Source organism: Lynx rufus, unplaced genomic scaffold, assembly GCF_022079265.1.
Source record: "Lynx rufus isolate CCGP_SWC_20201006 ecotype Redwood Valley unplaced genomic scaffold, mLynRuf1.p SCAF_2, whole genome shotgun sequence".
NCBI lineage: Eukaryota > Metazoa > Chordata > Mammalia > Carnivora > Felidae > Lynx > Lynx rufus.
The window spans coordinates 181,445,709-181,470,191 of record NW_025814834.1 but is presented as its reverse complement, the minus strand read 5'-3'; the positions used below and the strand labels follow the sequence as shown (position 1 = coordinate 181,470,191).

Sequence of the window (24,483 nt, the reverse complement as noted above, 5' to 3'; positions counted from 1 at the left end):
GGGTTCTGGGCGGCACTCAGGGGTTAGCCAATCCAGTCCTCTGTAACCCCTGGGACTTGAGATGAGGATCTGCTTGCCAAACAAGACCTCCAAAATGTCCAGGGCCTGGAGGAGGCACTCCCGGTGGTTAACAGTGCCTCCTCCAGGTAGAGGAGTTGTGGGAGAGCAAGAAGGATGCTCAGTTTTGGACTATTTGTGTTTTCTACAACAAGCATCTATTTGTCACATTTGTAATTTAAAGCACTAATACCTACAGCCCACTTGTAGTTCCACTCCTGGGAGTACATGAGTATGCCCTAGAGAAACGAACAAACATGGGCTACAGGAGTTACCTTCAAGAATGTTCACTGCACTACTCTTCACAGAGTACAGAACCAAAACAACCCCAATGCCCTTCAGCAGGAGACTGGATGAACAAACTGCTATACCCATAGAAGGGAATATTATACAACTACATAAGGTTGGGTAAAGAAAGCAAGTCCCACACAGCTTGAGGCCTTAAGAAACTTGAAGCTAACTAAAATGTAACAGTATGCTCCTCACACATGAATAGGAAGCTGAGAAAACTGTTTTTTAAAAAATAGGTTGGGGGATAATAAAACTCTAGCCAATGGTTTCCCCATGAAGGAAGCAGGGGACAGGGTGGGTAGAAGACTCGTCAGCAGTATTCTGTTCTCTAATTAGGTGGGGGAATTCACGGGTGTTTATTATGTGTAATAATAGAATAAAAAAGGCCATACACAATGCAATTATTAACAGTGATCCTAATGAAGAACTAGGATTATCTAATTCTGTGAGGTACAAAAAGGGAGGACAGCTAACAAAAGTAAACAGTACCCCAATAAAATTCTTATGTGCCTGTCTACCCCAACACACAGGCTCCAAGCAACCAGACCTGTATTCAAATCCCAGCTCTGCCATTTGCTAATCATGTGACTCTGTGAAAGTGGCTACTCCCCTCTAATCCTCCCCTTTACAAGCCTGTGGTGAAGATTTAACAATACATGTACATTTATGTAAAAACAACATGCAATGTGTGTAAGGTATGTAAAAACTACATACGTATAATATACACATAAATCCTGGTATGTCGTAGAATCAAGTTTGATTCATTCAAACTTGTTTGTTGAATGAATCAAGTACAAAGCAGGCTTTGTGCTAATGCTGGTCACCCCACGTGACCCTCAGCAGGAAAACAGCAGTCGTGAGGTGGAAGCACATCCTAGTAGTGGATGGAAACATGTGTGCTGAGTGTGGAGGGGGTAAAGCCCATCACCTCTGCCACTGAGCCTGGCTAGGGTTGGGAGTGTTGGGGTGACTGAGCTTCAGTCTTCTCCCGGACCATAAGGAGGCGGACTGTGGCTGCTTATAGACCCTCTGGCTTGGAGTTGGTGACTGATCTTCTGAAATCCCCAGGCTGCTTGTACAAGAAGAGGGTTCCTACCTGTAGAAAGGTCAGAGCTGCTCTCTGCAGCAGGCACTCTGCATAGCAGACTTCAGCATGGATTTCCTCTGCGGGGAGAAAACCAGCCCTGAGGCCTCCTGGGACTCTCAGCAGGCAGCACAGGCCAAATCCTCCCCACTCTGGGAGGTGGTCTGGTTCCTTCACAGCTCTCAGCACTGTCTAGAATTTTCTCACTCCTTGCACTTGCCTTCCACCTGGTTCCCCCATCCCACCATCCAGAATGTCAACATAGGGCCCTAGGCCTTGTTCTCTTGTTCTCCACGCATCACAGTGCCAGGCAAGGAGAAGGTGCTGGGTTGAATGGATAAACAAAGAAGATCCTAATCCAGGGAAGCCCACAGGCTGTAGGAGTAAGGGAAGGAGAACTCACACAGCCCAGGGAGTCAGGAGAGACTTCCAGAAGAAAGGACATTTGAATTGAAAAGGAATGGAAAGGTGAGGCAAGAAGAGCTTTCTAGGCAGAGGCCTGGGAGAACCAAAAAACTCTGATGTTTGGGGACAGCCAAGCCACAGAAGGTCGAAATGGGGTTAAGGTAGGGAGAGACTTAGGGGACAGGTAAAGATGAGGGGCAGAGGTCTGACTGCAAAGGGCCTTATACATGGGTGGGGGGGTGCAGATTTGGCCCTGTGGGTATCAGGGAGCTATGGAAGGCAAGGAGGAGGAATGGCCTTGTCAGGTTCATTGTCTTGTGTTAAAAACTTCAAGGGCTCTTGAGGCTAGAGAACACCATTTGCTCCTGCACTGAAGAGCCCTACCTTGCTCCAGCTGGCTGCTGCTACCTCGGCGACTGCTGCATGGGGTCGCTGCACACAGGCTCTGGCAGCCTAGACCATCTCTCCCACTGCCTTCAGCTATCTGATCCCAGTGCAGGCTCCAAAACCATATTCCCCTCCAGGGCACTTGTGATCACTATGATCATCAGGCCAGTAAACCTAACTAGACACACAATTCTAAGCCCACCCTAGCCTGAAAAGCAAAGCTAATGACCTCGTGATGGCATTTTCTCTCCCCAGCTTCCAGGTCCTCAGCAGGTAATGCCATCAGGTAAGTGAGCCTCCCCTGCTCCCCAGCTCACCTGAGAGCAACTTCTCAAAAGGGCCCAGCCCACTCTGTGAAACTGGGAGATTAACAGCCCCTTTCCCCACCCATTCCTGGGCTAGGGACAGGGCTGCCTGGGGTCAGCGGGGTTGAGAGGACATTGAGATGCCACACCTTCCGTGAATTGGTCCATAGTGGGGCGATGCACCAGGTTGCTAAAGGAATCTGTTACAGAGGACTTCTTCCGGTGCCTGAAGAGGAAAAAGGGGCCTCAAGTCATTCAGTGAGGGTGAGCCAGGGGCCCAGGTGGGCTCAAATGCATCTCCCACCCTTCCCATGGACTCCACACACACTGAACTGGCAACTCTCCCAAGTCCAGGCTTTCTCACACTCTTGCTTCTGTTGTTACCCCTTCTTGGAGCCCCCTCCCCTCCTTTCTCTGCCCTGGCCAGTTTCCAGTCAACCTTTCAGGAAGCAGCTTCGGCATAACCTCCTCCAGGAAGCCTTTCCTGCTCCTCTGACAAGAACCCTACAGCCCCTGACCAGGCAGTTCAGGTGTCAGAGGTGGCCAGTGCCCACCCAGCACAGGGCCTGGCCCAGGGGTGTGCCTAGTGAAAGACGATTCCAGCTGTGCATAAACACTGAGGGTCCATTTGTTCATTCATTCACTCAAGCGGTTTATGTGTACTGAATACCAATTATGCACCAGGCCCTGTGACCCGTGTCTTCATTCAGTCTCCACAACAGCCCTACCTTCATACCTATTTTACATATGAAGAAAGTTGAGTCCAGAGAGAGACTTGCCCAAGATCAAAGAGTTACCACTTGACAGAGCCAGAATTCATCTCCTTAAAATCAGGCCTGGCCCCTGGAAGCTGCTTAGAGACTGGCTCAGATCGTAAGACTCCTGAGGCAGAGCTGACAGGGACAGCTCCTAGCGCTTGGGGACACATCCTCTTAGCCAAAAGGATTAATTAATTAATAGTGGCATTTAGGCACTGGGATAGGCCAAGAAGACAGAAGGACAGACCTCATGACCCCTCATCCCTGCCCGCCCCATGGCCCGGACCTCTGACACAGCGTCTGCGCCTCCTTCATCATGTTGCCAGCAAGCAGGATGTCCTGAGGGTCAAAAGTCATCATGGCCTGCATCTCCAGGATGGTGGCATATGTCAGCGAGTGGTACATGCTCTCCTTGGTTCTGCCAGAGAGAAGGGACATGAGAGCGCCAACCCCCAGACCTCCAGAGGTAGCTGGCCTGTGCCGATCACCTCCATAAACTACCCACCCATCATGGCAGGGAAACAGAGATTCAGAGAGCGGAAGAGACTCTCCCAAGGTCTGACCCTCCCATTGCTGCTCAAAAGGCCTCAGATCCCAGCTCCTCTCCTTCCTGCTAGTGGCACCAAGTGACTTTCCAACTCTGAGCCTGTTTCTCATCCATTCTGTAGGAATGGCAGCAGCAAGAATGTTGTGTGGACTAAAGTAGGACTTCAGCAACCTGTTGGCCTGAGACCGTATGCCCAGTGCCTGCCTCTCACCTTCTGCCACACCTCCTAGAGCAGAGCCCAAGTCCCTTCTATCCTCAAGCTCCCTTTCCCCACCCTGCCCCCTGCGCTTGCCCTATCCTTGTTCCCTGGGCCTTATTGGCCTCACCCCCTCCTGCCTTTCCCCATCCCATCATCTGACCATGTGGCTTTCTGGTTCAGTTCTCCAATGGCTTTCATGTCCCATGATATAATGCCTGGGCCCAAGGCTCCACACAACACAGGTTCTGCCCACCTCTCCAGCCCAGCCCTCTTGTCACTTCTGTTTCTGCCCCATGACCTGCCCTCCCTGACTCATCTATCAAGGCTCTCAACTGCCTCCAAGGCCACTGGGCATCCAAGGCTCCCTCCTCAGGGCGCATGTGTCTATAATGAAGCACAGGTCATACTGAATTTATATCAGCAGAGGCTTAGCTCTCTCCTCAGACTGAACTGTGGGCACCTCAAGGACAGAGCTTGTATGGAACTCATCTCTGTCCTCAGTACCAGCGCCACAGGCCCTTTGTGAGTAGCCTCAGGAAGCCTTCTCCTCCTGCCATCTTGCTTCTTCACAGCCCAGACCTCTCACAGAAAAGCATATGGCAGGGGCTTTTAGTCTAACACATGGAAAGAAAAGCAGGAAGGGAGGGACAAGAAAAATGCCAGTTCCCCTCTGCACTTGGGGAAGTTACAACGTGTCTCAGCCTTGATTTATACTTCTGCAAAATGGGGACAATAATTCTGGCCTGCCCAGGTCCCTATGGGATTGGCGGGGGATCACTCTTGCTCGTCACATGGTAGGAGCTACAGCAGTTTTCACTCCCTTCCCTACACATCCCCTCATTAATTATTTACAAAACTCCTCAGTGCCAGGCTTATGCTGGGAACTTCAGGGGAAAGAGATGACTGTTCTATTGTAAAATCACATGACTTCACCCCTTTTCATACCTTTCTCATTCATAAAACTGTAAAATTAAAAACTCTTTGTAAATTAAGTGTAAATTCTGGGTGACCTCTCTGCCCAGGTAATATTATCCTGGGGAGCCAAAGGTTTTTAAAGGAAACCAAAGGCTGGCCCACCCCTCACCAGCCCTGGCAGCTGTCCCAGGTCTTTGCTAGAACTCCTTAATCTGAAGGCAGTGGCTTGTGGAAAAAAGGCCACAGCCTGAAGTGGGGACAGAACTCAGGCTTCAGCGTCCCTGAGACACAGGCTGGAATCTTGGCTTTGCCAGTTACCAGTTGTGTGATCCTGGTGAATCTTATAAACTCTCTGAGCCTCAAGTTTCTCCTCTGTAAAATGGATACAATAATCATTCTCTCCCAGGGCTCTGGGTTGCTTAAATAGGACACCCAGGCCAGAGCCACATCACTGATGCTCAATAAATGTGAGTCTGCCAGGGTCAAGGGTCACTGCCCTAGAGAGAAACTCTCTCCTTCAGCAGACGTTTCCCTGGCAGTACCCAGACCCATCCCTCCAGATAATCCCCTCCCACCCCAGGCCTCTTGAGTTCTCAAGCCCCTGCCCCTCTCTTCCTCTCTCCACACCAGTGAGACCTGGGACTTAGCCCTAAGCACCCAGTCTGATACTGAGTCCAGAAGGAGGGGCAGCCCCACATGGGCAGCTGGCAGGCAAAGTGGAATTTCTAGTCTGAGGCCGAGTGCCCAATATGCACCTGCAGCTAGGAATCCTGGCTCTTCCCCAGCCTACCACTGGAAGGCCCTCAACTGCGTTCTGGACTGGGACTTGTGGTACAGGCATACATGGAAGGTACTGAAGGTTTGGTTCCAGACCATTGCAATAAAGTGAAGCAAGTCAAATGAATTTTTTTGTTTCCCTGTGCACATAAAAGTTTAATTAAGTATGTAACAGCATTATGTCTGAAAAAATACAAAACTTAATTAAAAAATACTTTATTGCTGGGTTATTGGGTGGCTCAGTCAGTTAAGTGTCCAGCTTCAGCTCAGGTCATGATCTCACAGTTCATGAGTTCGAGCCCCATGTCGGGCTCTCTGCTGTCAGCACAAAGCCCGCTTCAGATCCTCTCTTCCCCTTCTATCTCTGCCCCTTCCCCGCTCTCTCAAAAATTAAAAAGTAAATAAAAAATACTTTACTGCTAAAAAAATGTTAATCATTATTAACATTTCATTGAGCTGTAATAGTTTTGCTGGTGAAGGATCTTGCCCTGATGTTCATTGCTTCTGACTGATGAGGGTGGTGGTTGCAGAAGGATGGGTTGGCTGTGGCAATTTCTTTAAATAAGACACGGGGTGCCTGGGTGGCTCAGTCAATTAAGCATCTGACTTCAGCTCAGGTCATGATCTCATGGTTCGTGGGTTTGATCTCCGCACTGGGCTCTGTGCTGACAGCTCCAAGCCTAGAGCCTGCTTCAGATTCTATGTCTCCCTGTCTCTGTCCCTCCCCCACTCATACTCTGTCTCTCTCAAAAAAATAAATAAATAAAACATTAAAAAAAAAGACGACAATGAAGTTTTGCTGCACTGGTGGACGCTTGGTTTCACAATTTCACAATTTCTCTGCACATGTGATGCTGTTTGATAGCATTTTACCCACATCAGAACTTCTTTCAAAATTGGAGTCAATCTTCTCAAACCCTGCTGCTGTTTTATCAACTAAGTTTATGCAATATTCTAAATCCTTTGTTGTAATTTCAACAATCTTTACCAGGAATAGATTCAATCTCAAGAAATCAAAATCTTTCTTTGCTCATCCACAAGATGCAACTCCTCATCCATTCACGTTTTATCATGAGATTGCAGCACCTCAATCACATCTTCAGGCTCCACTTTTAATTCAAGTTCTCTTGCTCTTTCTGCCACATCTGCAGTTAACTTCCTCCCCTCACGTCTTAAACCCCCCAAAGTCGTCCATGAGGGTTGGAATCAACTTCTTTCAAACTCCTGCTCATGTTGATATTTTGACCTCTTCTCATGAATCACAAAGTTCTTAATGGCATCTAGCATGGTGAATCCTTTCTAGAGGTTTGCAACTTACTTTGCCAAGATCCATCGGAGGAATCACTACCTATGGCAGCTCTAGCCTTATGAAATAGATTTCTTATGTGGAGAGACCTGAAAGTTGAAATGACTCCTTGAACCATGGGCCACAGAATGGATACCGAGTTAGCAGGCATGAAAACAACATTAATCTCATTGTACATCTCCATCAGAACTCTTGGGTGATGAGGTGCATTGTAAATGATCAGTAGTATTTTGAAAGAAATCTTTTTTTTCTGAGCAGGTCTCAACAATGGGGATAAAATATTCAGTAAACCATGTTAAGAAACAGACATCTGTCATCTAGGCTTTGTTCTTCAATTTAAAGAGCACAGGAAAACTAGATTTAGCATAATTCCTAAGGGCCCTAGGATTTTCAGAATGGTGAAGGAGCACTAGCTTCAACTTAGAGTCACCAGCTGCATTAGCCCCTTACAAGAGCCAGCCTGTCCTTTGAAGCCAGGTCCTGACTTCTCCTCTCTAGCTATGAAAGTCCCAGATGGCATCTTCTTCCAGTATAAGGCTGTCCCATCTACACTGAAAATCTGTTGTTTAGTGTAGCCACCTTCATTAATGGTCTCAGTAGAGCTCCTGGGTGACCTGCTGCAGCTTCTACATCCTGTCACTTCACCTTGCACTTTCATGTCATGGAGACAGCTTCTTTCCTTAAACCTCACAAACCCACCTCTGCTAGCTTCCAACTTTTCTTCTGCAGCTTCCTCACCTCTCTCAGCCTTCACAGAACTGAAGAGAGTTAGGGCCTTACTTTGGATTAGGTTTTGGCTTAAGGGAATGTCGTGGCTGATTTGATCTTCTATCCAGACCACTCAGACTTTCTCCATATCAGCAATGTGGTCAGCAATCACTTTGTTATCATTCTGTATATTCACTAAAGAGCACTTTTAATTTCATTCAAGAACTTTTCCCTTTGTTTTCATAACGTGGCTGTTTGGTGCAAGAGGCCTACCTTTTGATCTGTCCTGGCTTTCAACACATCTTCCTTACTAAGCCTAGTCATTTCTAGCTTTTGATTTAAAGAAGGGACATGCAACTCTTCCTCTTACTTGAATACTCAGAGGCCATTGTAGGATTATTAATTGGCATAATTTCAATGTGGTATGCCTGTACAGAGGTAGGACAACTCCCCAAACCCCAGACACCCCAAGTTTAGTTTATAATCCAAAGTTCTTGTTTGCTTACAAAATCCTGACCCCTGAAAATAAGAGTCCCTCACCTCTGAGCTAAACCCAAATCTGGGACATGATGCCCATTGGGGTCCCACTTTCTGGGCCCAGACCAGCTGTCAAACTGGAGAGGGCACTGGAAGTGCCATCAGAAGAGCACAGTGTTGGGACCTGGGGACTCCCTGGCCATGTGGAGATCAGCTAAGCCTTGGGGCCTCCAGCTCTTCCCTCTATCAAAAGCAAAGTAAAATAAAGCTACTCAAAGAAGCGACAAACACAGAAAACAAATGCCCAGGCTGGGGAGGAGTGGGTGGGGGGCTGGAGTCTGATGAGCCCATTACTCTCTGAGGGCAAAGTATGAATAACAATTAAATGAGACACTGCATGCACAATGAGGAACAGTGAATGAAACTGGACCTCAACATTTTTTGAAGCTTCAATGGCTACAAATGGAGAGGAAAGGTCATTTTTTAGCAAGAATTATTTCCCCTAGGGGTGCCTGGGCGGCTCAGTCGGTTGTGTCCAACTCTTGGTTTTGGCTCAGGTCATGATCTCATGTTTCATGAGTTTAAGCCCCCGTCCGGCTCTGTGCTGACAGTGTGGAGCCTACCTAGGATTCTCTCCCTCTCTCTCTTCCCCTCCCCAACTTGCTCTGTCTCTCAAAATAAATAAATAATTAAAAAAAAATTATTTCCCCTAGACCAGTGGTTCTTAATAAAGATGGGGAGATATTTTTCCTGTCCTCCTCACCCCAAGCCTCCATCCCAACCTCTAGCATCTGCCAAATTTCTCAAAACATGTTTTGGGTGTCACAAGGTGGGTGTGGGTGAGAAGTGTGTTAATAACATCTACTGTTTGGGAACAACACTCTTAAACTGAAAAAGAAAGAAAAGATTCTTTTCTGGAATGGGACAAGAGCTAAGATAAAGAGTAGCTTCACTACCTTAAGTGTGAAGTTAAAAGATACCCTCATGGAAAAACTGGTTTTCTCCATGGTGCCTCCTTCAGGGCAAGCATTTCCTCTCTGAGGCCTGAATTGTAGGGCCTGAGGTGGACTCCTGAGGTGAGGGAATGAATGCCCTACTGAGGTGAGGGAGGATGAGGCAGCCCCTCAACATGCAGTGGCTGTGGGGAGGGGGTGTAGAACATGTGGGGGAAGGTCGGCAAGGAAGGTGGCAGGGAAGAGCCTGCTTAGGGACAGGTAATGACCAGAAGGGAAGTGGAGCTGGGGAGTCTTCCAAAATACTGGGAGGGGAACCTAGATGTTCAGGGATGGAGCAAGACAGAGCTTGGCCTGCCTCAGACTGTGGCCACACTCTTGCTGCAGACCCAACCCCTACCCCACCTCAAGCCCAGATCCCCTCAGAGGGTGGGGATGAGGTGCGGGGACTGCTGCGGAGGGATCATTATAAGACTCATGATCATCACATGCTGGAATCCCCACTGCCCCCAGAAACTGGGCCATTAACTCCAAACAGGACAACAATGGGTCAGTCTACAGAAATTGAACAGGTCAGGCTTGTGAACCCAGGGGAAGCAGTCCCCGAGTCAGCATTTGCCTTCACTCAGAACTTGAGGGAACCAGATGTGGCAGAGGACAACGACAACCTAGAGCTGAAAAGAAGGCGTTAGGCAAGGAGGCAGCACACGATTAGCCCCTGGGCCCCTCACCCCCACCCCAATCCCAGAATTCAGGCAGCCAGGGGTACTCTGACCAGGCTGTGGAACAGCTTCTCTGGAGAAGCTGACATCTGGGGCCAGGTCATCCAAAAGCCAATCCCAGCAATTACAAGGTCAAGGAGCCAGGTGCTTCCCTTCTGGTCATTACCTGTCCCTCCTCCCTGCCACCTTCCTTGCCCACCTCCCCCAATATCCAAAAGCCAATCCCACCAATTACAAGGCTAAGAACTGGCTCTTAAATATGACCAGTCAGGGACCATCAGGCATTTGAGGAAAGCCCCCACCAGAAGATTCTCCCATTACATAGAAAAAGGGAACCTGGAAAAAATGGAGATTATACAGGAAAATAATAAAGCATTTAAAAGAGAAACATATTCTGTGATAAAAATAACAACAAATACTTACTAGAGTGCTCACTATATGCCAGGCCCTGTCCTAAGGACTCCTCTCATACTCCAAATATAGATATAAAGAACAGAATGCACCCAGAAACCAAGAATAAGATGTTGTAGGGAAAAAAAGAACATTCAGAAAACAATGAGTCTGAGGAAATTAATCATATGATCTCAGAAAAAAAGAAAATAGAAGGATCTCTTCTAACTCAATAGAAGGATTTAATGATAAGGTTGAGGAAATCACCCCCAAACTAAGAGAAAACAAAAAGAGAAAGAAATGCAAAACTGAGCAGAAGGTAGGAGGCTTAGAAGAGGACTAGCCCAGGAAGTCCAATGTTTGACTTAAAGAAAGCCTGAGAAAGGGAGACAGAACATGGAGGGGTTGTGCTAGACAATGTCCTAGAACCAAAAGGCAGTCTCCAAATTATTTTTAAAAATACCTACATTTCAGCACATTATCATGAAATTTCAGATTTGCAAGGATAAAGGAGACGATTCTAAACATTTCTGGGGAAGGAAAAATGATCATGTACAAAGTTAGAAAAAATTAGAGTTCCTGTGGCTATAGTAGATGCTAGAAAACAGGGATGCAATGCCTTCAAAATTCTGAGGGGGGAGAATTACATTCATGTAACTCCTTCCTAGGAAGTTTCTAAAGCATATGCTCTGATAAAATGAGGGAGGGTACCAGAGAAAAAGCCAGGTCAAAGAAACAAGAGAGAAGTAAAGAAGTAAATAAGAGAGAAGTTCCAGGAGATGGCTGGGAGATGGCCAGTAGACACAACTATCCTCCAGGGGACAGGTTTCCAGGAAAAACGTTATAAAGAGTTCAGGATAAATGTACAGTAAATTAGGCCAATGAAAAGACAAGGCAGGGGTACCTGAATGTCTCAGCCAGTGGAGCATATGACTCTTGATCTCAGGGTTGTGAGCTTGAGCCCCACATAGGGTGTAGAGATTATTTAAAAATAAAAATAAAAAATCTTAAAAAGAAAGACAATTAACTCCAAAAAAGAAGTGTAATCTTACAATGTATGACTCATCTGTGTGATGAGCATTAGTTACCTAATTATAATAATGCAAATACTATAAACTTTTCCAGACACTGTAATATAAAGATAAGAGAAAGGATGAGGGAAGGGGAAGGGAGGTAGAGCAGGGGTGTAAGAAAGCTAAATTCTTGTCTACCAATAAATGTTTAAAAGTAAAAGGTAAAAAAATTAAAAACGAAAAGGAAAAAAAGAATTTTATGGAGTATAAATTCTTAATGTTTTTAAAAAGTAGAAAAAAATGATAAAGAGCAATATAAGCCTATTATTTAGAAATAAGGCAGCAAACACTAGAAGAAATGGCTAAAAGACTTGAGTAAAAGCAACTCAAATCTTTGGTACTCTGGGAAAAATGAAGAAAAGCGGCTGTGTTACAGCTGACAGGGGAAAAACCCCGAGTGGATTCAGTGGGAACAAGAAATCAAACTGGGAAAGGCCATAAGAACCCAAAAGTAAGGAAGTCACAGTGACCTTGGGGAGGACTGGGCTGCTCAGGGCTGTAGAATGGGGAGCCTGAGCCCCTATTTTTATGGGACTCCCAGGGGTCATGGTGACCCAGAAGGCTGAAGAGATTCAGTTACATGGGGTTCCTCTTACATAAGACCTTTGGTTCCCCATGACCAGACACTACACGTAGGCTCCCATGTATGTGCACATGCGTGTGCACACACACACACCTGCCCCCACCCCCAATCTGGGCTTAAGCCTCACCTGGGCTTGAGGTAGCTGAGTGCTTCTGAGAACTGGTTGGTGAGGAAGAGGTCCAGGGCAGTCATACACTGGTCCAGGGCCTCATGGAGGCTGCTCACAGGAGTCCTGCTGGGAGAGACACAGAAGTGACCAAGAGCCCTCAACCCCTGTCCAGGCTAGAACAAAGCCCCACAGGGCCCATGCAACCTCCCTGCCAGCCTTGGATGCCTGTCAAAAGCTCCTCCAGGGGAGGAGACACAAAGACACAAAGACACAAAGACACAAAGACAATTTGGACATACCTCTAAGTGTTCCTAAAGGTGGGAGAAAAGAAGAATGGGGGTGTCATCTGAGATCTGGTGGAGGGGTTTGGGGACACAAAGACAATTTGGACATACCTCTAAGTGTTCCTAAAGGTGGGAGAAAAGAAGAATGAGGGTGTCATCTGAGATCTGGTGGAGGGGTTTGGGGAGGAGCAGAGGATGGAGAGCAAGGAAGCCTCAGGAACAAATTTATCCTACCCCTCACAAGGTTAAAGGGAGTCTTTATTGCCCTTCTGACCCATCAAGCTTTTCTGCCCCACCCCCCAGGGGGGCACAGCCCACCCTCTAAATCCCACTTCAGTCCTTTTCCTCTTCCTCCTTCTCCAGGACTTCTCCTGCCCATCTTGAGCCTGCACTCTAGAACTCCAGAGACACTGTCACAATGGGCTGTGGTTGCAGGCCTCTCAAAGGCCACCTTCCCTGTACCTGACCCTCTTCCAGCCCTTACATTTCTCTATAGCTTTTATCACTCTCTGACATACACATATATCATTTTATTTTATTTTATTTTATTCTATTCTATTCTATTCTATTCTATTCTATTCTATTCTATTTTATTTTATTTTATTTTATTTTATCTGTCTCCCTCCACTAAAAATAAGCTTCCTGAGGGCAGGATTCCTTCTTCTGTTCAGTGCTGTATCCCCAGAATCTAGCATCTGGTACAAAGTGGGCTTTTGATAAGTATCTGTTAAGTGAATTAAAACTGATTGAATGAAGAGTCTCAGGCTGGAACAAATCCCTGAGCTGTCTGGGTCTCGGCTTCCCCAACTGAAATATGAGAGATTAAACTATGAAATCCCCAGAGTCCTATCTTGAGGATGTCTCTTCTCAAGAAGTCTCTTCTGAGTGAGAGAAGGTTCCAAAAGGGGCCTTGATGACCTCACTGAAAGGAGATCCTTTCCCCCCAAAGTTAGTTAAGAGAGTCCCTGTCCACCTGGTAAACATCTACACATAACTTTCCCAGTTCTAATGTCTCTTCCTCTCTGATGCAGCAGCAGATCTTCCTGGCAAATTGAAACAAATTGAAACATGTACCTTGTTCAAAATTGAACTCTTGTTCATTCTCTCAAGCCTGTTCTCCCCCAGTCTTTGCCATCTTAATAAATATCCCTCTACCCAGTTTCTCAAGCCAGAAATCTGACAGTCAGCCTTGATACGTCTACCCCATCACTAAGCCCTATCAGTTCCGCCTCTGGAAAATCTCTTAGCCCAGCCCCTTCTGTGCCCAGTGAAGGCCACCAGCACCTTCACCCAGGGCTGATGGAAGACTGGCCCTTCCACTCTCACTCCGCCTGCCTCTGTTCTCTCTCTGTTAAATCGTTCTGCTCAGTATTGCAGGTCTCTCAACTCTCTTCTTTGCAATCTCTTTGAATCTGTTACAGTCTGAGTGATTTCTTCAGATCTTTCATTTCACTAATTCTCTACAAGGCATGTGTGATTTGCTATTTGTCCTGTCTACTGAGTTTTTAATTTCAATGATTATATTTTACATTTCCAGAAATTCCATTTGCTTCCTTTTCAAATCTGCTTGGTCGTTTTGGGCAGTATTTTGTTCCCTGCTTATTATTTCAAGTCCATCTTGACTCCTTTACATGTTTTAAAAACATTTATATTCTAGATCTCATAATTCTAGCATCTTTAGACTCTCAGTGAAACAAATTCTGTTTTTTCTTGCTTTTGGTGTCTACTACTCACAATGACTTGTTTCCTTGTGTGTTTTGTAATTTAACCATGAGTTCCTATTTGGCTGATCCCAAAGGGATCTTAGGAGAAGGATCTATTCCTCCAGAGAGGATTTTCATTTACTTTGGCCATATTCCCTGGGCTGCTACCATCCTATGATACTTAAGTTACTTTTTTAGGTTAGTATTTCTAGGACCACAAAAGGAATAGGTTTTCAAACCCAAAATTTGTGTGAGGGCAGATTAAAATTTATAAGTTTCTAGGGAGCCTTTTTTCTCCACTAGACCTGTCGTCCCCCTTTATAAAAGGGTGTCTACCTCTTTCTGGTCAATATTCCTATTTGCTGGGGGGATAGCTCTTTGGAGGTCCCAGATTCATGTGGTGGTATAAGGGGGACAAGTTTCAACTCCTCACACTATCACTGGGCTGGCCCATCCCTTGAATGGTCATTAAAACTCCAGGCTCTACCAACTTCAGCTGAGGTCATGATCTCGCAGTCCAGGAGTTCAAGCCCCACATCCGGCTCTGTGCTAACAGCTCAGAGCCTGGAGCCTGCTTTGTATTCTGTGTCTCCCTCTCTCTCTGCCCCTCCCCACTCGTGCCCTGTATCTTCCTCTCTCAAAAGAAATACACGTTAATTTTTTTTTAATTAAAAACAAAAACAAAAACAAAAACAAAAACGAAGTCCTCCAGGTTTTAGACTTCTGGAATTTATAAATACCTTCACATTGCTATGGCTTCATCTCATTTATCAGCATGATTTCAGCTTTTTATTCTTGGCTTGAGAAGATTTGTTACTTTGTGGAAACTCAGGAATGTATTTTAAAGCATGTTTGGAGTAACCCATCCAGCCTCTAGGTAGTTTTTATAAGGGAGAATATTGGAAGCATTATTGCCTCTAACTCATCCCTCTCATAACAGCCAAAGTTCTCTTTTTAAAACCTGAATCTGACCATGTCACTTCTGAACTTGAAATCCTTCACTGGCTTCCCATTCTCTTAGGTAAAGACCAAGTTTCTTTCCATGGCCAAAAAGGCCCCATCAGAAACAGCCCCTGCCCCTCTCTTCACGAGAAGGGCACAGTGTCTTCCTTTGTGCCCAGGGCTTAGCCTAGTGACTGGTGTTCAGTCTGCCTATTCTGTGAGCACTTACTGCCCTGGGTGTTTAACTGGCATTCTCTCCTTGAGTCTTCACAAAGCCTGTGAAGTAGGATTATTATCCCCATGGTAGATGAGGCACCGAGGAGAGGTGACTAGGCCAAGATCACATGCCCAAGCACAGGTCCTAAACAAGTTTCTGCCTGAGCCAGTGCCCTTCAGCTCAGCCCCAGGAAGATAAGTCTGTTGTCCTGGCTTATGACTATCTCTAAACAATTCCAGAGCCAAGAGCCTACCTCCCATTTCTGTATAAACACCACCACCACTACCACCACCACATCCGCCTCCCATCAAGAAAGAGGTTCTGGGGGCACCTGGGTGGCTCAGTCCATTAAGCATCCGACTTCAGCTCAGGTCATGATCTCGCAGTTCATGAGTTCGAGCCCCACGTCAGGCTCTGTGCTGACAGCTCAGAGCCTGGAGCCTGCTTTGGATTCTGTGTCTCCCTCTCTGTCTGCCCCTCACCCACTCATGCTCTGTCTGTCTGTCTCTCTCTCTCTCTCGCTCTGCTCTCAAAAATAAGTAAACATTAAAAATTTATTTAAAAAGAAAAAAAGAAAGAGGTTCTGCCTGCTTGGTCCACATGGAGAGAAAGATGCACAGACAGATGGACATAGAGTACAGAGGTGAATTCCCTCCCTTGGCAACCCTAGCACCTCTTCTGCTGAACCGTAGTGAGGTGATTCTGAGGTGACTCTCCAGACTGGGAGCTGTTTTGGGGTGGCCCTGGGGCTGATTTTCACCTTCCTTTTCTCCCACAAATACCCTCTAATCTCTGGTTCTGGCCCAGCCCTGGCCCTGCCCTTGAAGACTTCACGGTCTAGCAGAGAGATAGAGGCAGACAGAGGCATTGACAGCCAGAATCATCAAGGCTACATCATGGGAATCACTGAAGGCTAAGGACGCCCAGAAGTGGAAGGGGAGCACTCAACAGAAGCTTTCTGGAAAAGATGGCACTGAACTGAGGACAAGGTGGAGAAAGAAGTCCATGAAAGGGAAAAAGCCGAGCAAGGAGCTAGAGTCATGATACCACAGTGACAAGGAGGCACAAGCTATAGGGGCAAGGTGGCAAGACAGGCTCTAGAAAGCCTCCTCTGGAGGGGTGAGGCAGGGGTGTCCTGGCTGGCTGGGGAGCTCAGGAAGGCTGGGGACACTGACCCCATTTGACTTAATGACTGCATTAATTCACCACCACTGAGAATATCACTCCAAGTTCTCAATCCTCCCACCAGCCCAGAGGCAGGCACGCTTATCTGCATTTGACAGATAAGGAGATAAAGACAGTGAGGGCAGGGGCCTAGTCTCCTCCACCCAGGAACCTAGGAGAAGGCAGAAATGCTTTCCATAAAAGCAAACTGGCCAAAAACATTTTTCTTCCCCTGGCTGTGACTGAGGTCCCCACTTCTCTGCAGGCTGTCCCCATGTCTTCAAGACCTCTATGCTCCAAGTCACCTTGCCAGCCCAGATTAACACATTACTGAGCTTCTGAGGGGTTGATGGTGGCCTTTCCACTGTGCCTTGGAGAACCTGAGGCATGGAGGTGGGGAGGGGGGCGCTGAGCTAGATGGAGCATAGAGCAGGGCTGGTAACCGATGCCAGGAGCTTTGGCATCACAGGGGAGGGAGGTTTGAGGCCGGAGTGAGAAGGGAGGTGGAGTAGGGGAAGGGGTGTCAGACAGCCTGAAGTCACCCCATTCTCCCTTTTTTTTAGCAGATTTTTAAAAAAAATTTTTTTTATTTTTTATTTATTTATTTTTGAGACAGAGAGAGACAGAGCATGAGCAGGGGAGGGGCAGAGAGAGAGGGAGACACAGAATCTGAAGCAGGCTCCAGGCTCTGAGCTGTCAGCACAGAGCCCGACGCAGGGCTCAAACTCACAGACCGTGAGATCATGACCTGAGCCAAAGTCAGACGCTTAACCGACTGAGCCACCCAGGCATCCCACCCCATTCTCCCTTTGCCTCCCCCTCCCCACTTTAGTCTTCCTGGAAGCTGCTACCCTGACATCTGATGGGCAGAGCTGGATGGAGCAGAGGAACCTCTCATTCCCCACGGGGGCAGTAGAGGCAGTGCAAGGAAGTCACTTAGGGCGCAGAATGGAACCACAGCTGGCTTTTCCTCCCTGCTTCACCATTCAAGGGGAACTGTGGCTGAGGGGAGCAGGGGGATGATCTGTGCATGGGGACCTATCGCTTCCAAAGTGACCTTTCTTCTTTTAAATTTTTTTAGAGAGCACAAGCTGGGTGGGGAGCCAGAGGAAAGGGACAGATGGAGGGAGGGAGGGGAGGGAGAGAGAGGGAGAGGGAGAGGGGGAGAGGGAGAGGGAGAGAGGGAGAGAGGGAGAGAGGGAGAGAGGGAGAGAGAGGGAGAGAGAGGGAGAGAGAGGGAGAGAGAGGGAGAGAGAGGGAGAGAGAGGGAGAGAGGGAGAGAGAGGGAGAGAGAGGGAGAGAGGGAGAGAGAGGGAGAGAGAGGGAGAGAGAGGGAGAGAGAGGGAGAGAGGGGGAGAGAGAGAGAGGGAGAGAGAGGGAGAGAGAGGGAGGGGGGAGAGAGAGAGAGAGAGACAGACTCTCAAGTAAGCTCCATGCTTAGCGCAAAGCCTGACACAGGGCCCAGGCCTCAATCCCACCACTGTGGGATCATGACCTGGGCTGAAATCAAGAGTCAGATGCTCAACCAACTGAGCCACCCATGTGCCCCCCAAAGTGACCTTCCCAAATTGCATATATGATTGTGACTCTCCTTCCAGAGAGTCCCCTTAGCTGTGAATAAAATTGAGCATGATGTGGCATGGAGGGATGTGACGTGGCCTAGTACAGTGTGGCCTTCAAGAGTATTGAAAGTGGATAACCCTGGTCTCAAACTATAGCTCAGCAGTTACTTGTTGGAAAAAGTTAGGAAGGTTCTTTAACCTCTATAAGCCTCAGTTTTCTCATCAATAAAATGAGAGTGGCAGTACCCACCTCCTAGTGTTGTTGAAAAGAACAACTAAGACAATGTAAAGCACAATAAGAAGTATTCAGGAAATGTTAGCTGTTGTTACTTTTTTTCTACGGTTATGTATTTCCATCATGTCTGGAGCAACATTACTTTTATTATTTTTTTTAATGTCTATTTATTTACTTTTGAGAGAGAGAGAGAGATAGCAAGCAGGGGAGAGGTAGAGAGAGAGGGAGAGAAAAATCCCAAGCAGGCTCCATGCTGTCAGCAAAAGCCCAACACAGGACTCCATCTCGCGAACTGGGAGATCATAACCCAAGCCGTAACCAAGAGTCGAGCACTTAACTGACTGAGCCACCCAGGCACCTCTGCAGCAGCACTACTTTTATAATGAAACCAAATAACTTCAAAATACTGAATGTCCATATCCTATAACCCAGCAATTCCACTCCTGTGGGACAACCGAAAAGATAACTCACATGTGTACAAAGGACAACCCTATAAGAATATTAACTGTTTGAATAGCAAGATGCTGGGAACTACCTCAATGTCCATAAAGAAGGCCGATAAACAAATGGGGGACTCTACATCGGGTGGTATGCCATACATCAGGGAAAGTGGGGACCAGAGCTGCAAGGATCAAGAAGGCTACATCTCAGAAACCTGAAGCTGAGTGAGAAAAAGCAAGCTGTAGAATGATTCATGCTGTATTTATATAAAAATTCTAAAGTCAGAACAGGCTACATTTTTTTTAGATTTACACACACTTAGCAAAAGAATAAAAACATAGAATGACAAAACCAATAATACTGTAACAGTGTTGTAGGGTGACAAATGGTAGCTACACTTGTGGTGAGCACAACATAATAGAGAGTTGAATCACTATGCTGTACACCTGAAACTAATGTAACACAGCGTGTCAACTATACTCAAATATAAAACATTTTTTAAAAATAAAAAAATGGAAGTAACAAAACCAAAATTCAGGATGGTGGGAGAAGGAAGAGGGGATGGTCCACAGGGTCTTCAACAGTCTCTGGTATAATTTATTTCTTAACAAGAAGAATATGAAATAAATGGGCATGATGTTAACATTTAAAAAGTTGGATGACAAGGGCATGGAGTTCATTTTATTATTTGTTGTATTTTTCTGAAGGCTTAAAAATATTTCATAACTTCTGAAGTGGTGGAGATTTAAAGTTCAGTTTGTTTACCACTGACCCTCATATACTGGGTTGGGCCCAGAGCAGGCCTCAGGAGTGTTTGTTGAGTGACTAAATGAGTGTCTATGGTGTAGGTGGAACTGCTTTGCCTCCGCTCTGCTCAGACCCCACCAAGATGGCACTGACCAGGGACAGGGGCAGACAGACCTGTGTGGCCTCAAAGAAGATTGGGACCTGGAGAACATGCAGTGGAGGCAGGTATGGTTCAGTATGAGGAAGATCCACTAGTGCTAGGAGACTGACCTTGCTGCCCTGGAGGCCCACGGAGGGGCCAGAGGAGCCTGGAGTTGTAGAGTGGACTCAGGCAGGGATATAAGTGTGCAAGGAAGAGGATGAATGTGGCTTCTAGCCTGGGAGTTCAGGATTCTTTGATAGGTACCCTGTTCCATGCCCGCCTTCTCTCCTGGAAGCTTCTTTTCTGGGCCCAGTAGGGTGGTGCTTAGTCAGGGCTGGGCAGAAGGGACCTAACCAGACTCCAGATTTACAGACTTCAACTCAGAGCAGGAAGAGAGCAGCCAGGCCTGGACTCCCTGTATTTTCCAAAGGAGGGACCAGAAGTCTAGGGAGGATACAGAACGTGGCCAAAATCATACAATAAACATGGTCAAGGCAAAACTCACCAGGCAACCGTCCCCCAGGCTGGGAGGGGGGGTGTCCCCCAGTGACCCAACTTCTAAGCCTTCACCCAGGATGCACACACAGGCCCTATGGAGGCCTGCAGCTGCAGCTGGCACCAGCCTCACCTTCCTGTTCATGTGTTAGTCCTGAGGCCCTTGGCAAATATTGTCCCTGGTGGTGAGGCTCCAGGTAGGGCAGGCACCTCCCAGCTCACCTGAGCCAGATCTCCACCCAGCAACCTCCTAGCAGTCAGGGCTTCCAGCAGACGCCCCCTACCCACCCAGGCCCCGGAAGGGGAGAGCTGCTCCACATCTCCCAGCACCTAACATCTATCACTGCTAACAGGGGCAGTGCAGGGATTCTACACAGTTCCTCAGTGGGGTGGGGATGAGCGGGAGAGCCATATTGAAAGTGACAACACCCACCTTTACTACCCCAGTTCCTGCTGCACCCAGTGGGCACAGCTGATTCATATCTTAGCTTTTCAATTCCTTCAAATATCCCAGAAGATGAAACAGTATGGCATGCAGGTGGGGGCTCTGGAATCAGAGAGAGCTGGGTTCAAATCCCAGGTACACCCTTCACCTCCCGGGTGAAGGGATGCAGGTCACCCAAGAGTTATGCCTCAGTTTCTTCATCTGTAACGGAGATGATAATAACAGAGCCCACCCACAGGTGTAAACGCCACGAAGGGAGGGAGACGACTCTGACGTGGCCGTTACTACAGCCAGCTTCGTGCGAAAGTTGGGACCCAGAGCTGAGTGATCGCCCCTGGGTCCCCGGCGCCTCCACTCTCCCCGCGCGAGTGTCCGCAGCCCTCTCCCACTCCCCGGCTCCCGGACGCCGGGCGCGACGCCTGGCAGGGGTGAGGGGCTGGAAGCCGCAGTGCGGGCGGTGGGCCGGTGGCAGGGGAAATGCCCGGCCCCGCGCCCGTACCCCAACCACCCACCCCACCCCGGGGCCGCCCCCACCGCGCACTTACCCCGCCGGCAGGGCGTCCGCGGCGCCGGCCGAGCTCATGGCGGAAGGGGGCAGGCAGCGTGCCCCCGCCGGACGCCAGCCGCGGCCCAGGTGCTGCCGCCGGAACCCCAAGGCGGGCGCTGTGCGGCCCAGCCGCAGACGCGGCAGCCGGGGAGGGGCGCGCCGGGGGCGGGGAAGGCGGCGGGGCCGGGCCGGGCCTCGGTCTGCCCGCCCGCGCAGTGGGGCCACGGCAGCCGCCCGTCTGTGGCCGACTGGACGCTGGGGCTGGGCGGGGGGCGGCCTCGGAATGCGACCCCCGCCCTCAGCTCTCACAGGTGAGAGGCCCGGGCACCCCAGGTCCGCCGGGCCCATGCCGTGTGCCCTCCGTGCGCAGCCCCAGGGGCCGGAGCTCGCTCCTGCCTCACACAGCCCCACCTATCTGTGGCCAGAAAGTTCGTAGGCCCGAGGTCCACCTCCCGGCCGCTCTCCCCTCCCCCACAGCTCCCGCCTCGCTGCGGCCCCCACCTGAGCCCTTCGTCATCCTACTGCATTGGTGGGGGGCGTTCACGCCAGGAAACACGCGGCCTCCGGAGTCAGGCTTAGGTTTTAGCACTCCCTTTTGCCCGCTGCATGACTGTGCGTGCGGCAGCGGACAAGAAGATGGAAAATAGCGTGGTTTAACACTCACTAGTCAGTAGTTCAACACTCACTAGTCAGTAGTTCACACTCGCCTTCTCAAATTGTCCCCATAGCTGCCATTTTACAGACAGAAGTTGAGGCATAGAGTTTATGTGACTTGCTCAAGTCAATTCACCTAATAAGTGGCTAGTTGTGATTGGAGCCTGGCCCTCCTGACTCCAAGGTGGACACACTCTTGCCTTTTTTCTTCCTTGGTGCCCTCCCCTCTGGGTCCCCAGCCCGTATATGGGATCATGCATAACACTCCTCAAATGCTGTGTGCTTAGCCCTGAGGTATATGTCTAGGGCCAAGGTTGAAGCCCACCTGGCCTTCTGACAGAAAGAGCCACTGGCCCATGAAGAGTTAACCAGCCACCACTTCCAGGCCCCAGATGCTCTTAACCATGACTCATCAGAGCACGTGGCTGCCATTAGAACTGTCCCTTCACAAAGGCAGGGGACAGGAGGAGGAGGGACTCCAGGCCCCTGGATCAACCCTTAGCTCCAGGATGTCAGAAGAGGAAGCAGGAGGAGCCTGTAGAAGCAGCCATAGTAGGACGATGGCTCAGACTAGGTTCAGGGAGAGCCAGGCAGATTGGGCCTTGCGGCAGAGGGGAGAGGTTAAGGAGATTACTGTTAAATCTAGACGGGCTTCCTGGAAAGGTAGTGAATTCTTATCCTGCCCATATGTGAGCAGAGGCTAGATGTTCACTTTCAAGGATCATTCTACCTCTCTGATTCTCAGGCACAGGCACAGAAAAGGTAATTAAATACAAGAAGCAGACTATAATGACATCCATAGACTGGAGGGGTGGGGTGAGGGTTTCTTGGAGAAGGTGGGCACAAAGTTGAGCCTTCAAGTTTATATTGTTTATACACAATAAAGTCGTGGAAAGGGTGTACCAGATGGAAGAACAGCATGGGTGAAAGCAGGGAGGTGGGCAAAGGCACACAGATGTCAGCTGGAGTTTGTGAAGCTTGTGAGAAGACCAGCAATGTGCATGAAGAGGAGACTCGGTAAAGAAGCTGGGGCCCCTATCACACATCATGTCCTTTCAAGTCTCTGGGCACGTGTACACGCTCTTCCCTCTGCCTGGGACACACCTTCCTCCCTTGTTACTTATTATTCATTCATTTAATCAGGGTTAGATCCAGAAACTTACAATTGGAAGCCTTCTTTAAAAAAAAAAAAAAAAAAAGAATACAAATTTACCAACATACAACTTCCAGGGTCCTGTGAGAGCCCTGGAAAGGGCCGAGTGAGGGGTTCTGAAGCTTTGTGCTACATTAGCTACAGGTAAATCTTTGTTGTATTTGACCAACATTTATTAAGGGCCTGACATATGCCAAAACTTCTACTGCCCTGCAGGTTTCAGTTCAGGCACTACATCTAGCTGGGTCAGGGGCTTCCTAGGCACACACTGCCCCAACCCCCTCTGACCTGCCCTCATCACCCTGGGCTGACACCATCTGTGTATGAGAGTGGTAGAGTGAGGTTTGTATGTGACTGTCTCTGCCATCAGACTGGGAGCTTTTGGAGGGTCGAATCTGGTCGGACATCTCTGTATCAGTGTCTGATTAATCACCAAATACCAACACTAGGCCTAGCACTTTACCATTGCCCTCTGAGGTAATTATAATAATGACTGATGTTCACCAAAAGCTTATTACATGACACACATGTTAAGTGTATACATGGATTATCTCATTTAATGCTTTTAACCATCTCTCTGAGCCTCAGTTTCCTCATCAGTAAAATGGAAATACTGCCTGCGTCAAAGGGTGGTTGTGAGGATTAAGAATTCATGTATCTAAAATCCCCGGCACGGTGCCTGATGTGTAACACAGTTACATGCAGTGCTCTGATGGTGGTGATGGTGAGGTGGATGCCATTATTCTCAACCTTTTACAGATGAAAACTGAAGCTCAGCAAGATAAGCAGCCATGCTGCCTTTGGAGCTGGAGCTGTCCCCACAAAACAGTGGCAGTGATGCTAGAGCCACTCACCTCATGAGTCAGAGCAGCAAAGTGGCCCACCCCTCAGGAGGGCTCCACCCAGGCAGCTCCCAGCCCCCAGGAGCTCTGGGCCCAGCCGGAAGCCTGAGCAGCCTAGGAGTCATCATTATTTCTGCCTCCCAACCCAGGTGACTTGCCCATCCCCACCTGGAGCTGACAGCCAAGCTGTGGGGACCAGGAGAGTAACCGGAGTCCTGGGTCCCTTCCTTCCTTGCTGGGAGAGATTCCTAGTGCTCTGTGCATGCAAGCCGCCAGGCCTGCTTCCTCTCTTATTTTCTCCCTCACCTGCAAGAAAAATCACTGGGCTCACCACACCTGATGGCCCTGAGAACCTCCAGGGACTACTTTTACCAGCACCATCTCTCAGCTTAAGAAGAGCCCCAATAAATATCTGTTTCATGAGACCTCCTCAGGATGCTCCAAAAAGCTCCACAGTGGCTTTATCTCCCATCCCACAGATGAGAAAACTGAGGCTTGGACCAAGTGTGATTTGGAATCAGGTCTTGACTCTTTATCCCGTAGGAAAAGTATGTGGAAATGGGAGGGGTATCATAGAAATAAGGCTGTGAGCATGTGAACAGTGATGCCATTGGTGTAGAAACAGCGTAAGTTGTGAAATCGGCTCTGCCTCTCTCTCTCTGACCCTCAGTCTCCCCATCTGTAAACCTGAGATAACAGTGCCAGCCTTTCAGGGATGCTGTGAGGCTTACTGAACATTCCTTGGGTTGACCCTTGGCACCTTCCCCTTCATCCCCCCTTCTCAGTCCCTTCCTCCAGGCCTTTCCCTGGTATGAAGCACCTGTCCACTAGCTGTCTCTACCAATCCAGAACTAGCCATTGAGA

At 48.4% G+C, this 24,483-nt stretch overlaps 1 protein-coding gene across 1 annotated transcript in view; it reads right to left on the bottom strand.

Annotated features, from left to right (window-relative positions):
• The window catches only part of TTC39A (tetratricopeptide repeat domain 39A), a 40,913-nt gene extending 19,892 nt beyond the window's left edge, over nucleotides 1-21,021 (bottom strand). The window contains exons 1-5 of the mRNA XM_047082696.1: nucleotides 20,969-21,021; nucleotides 12,065-12,172; nucleotides 3,574-3,705; nucleotides 2,679-2,755; nucleotides 1,445-1,512 (exon numbers count right to left, since the gene is read on the bottom strand). Coding sequence (XP_046938652.1) covers nucleotides 1,445-1,512; nucleotides 2,679-2,755; nucleotides 3,574-3,705; nucleotides 12,065-12,172; nucleotides 20,969-21,006 — 423 coding nt within the window. The 5' untranslated portion in view covers nucleotides 21,007-21,021. The remainder of the gene's footprint in view (nucleotides 1-1,444; nucleotides 1,513-2,678; nucleotides 2,756-3,573; nucleotides 3,706-12,064; nucleotides 12,173-20,968) is intronic.
• Nucleotides 21,022-24,483: the final 3,462 nt, after the last annotated feature.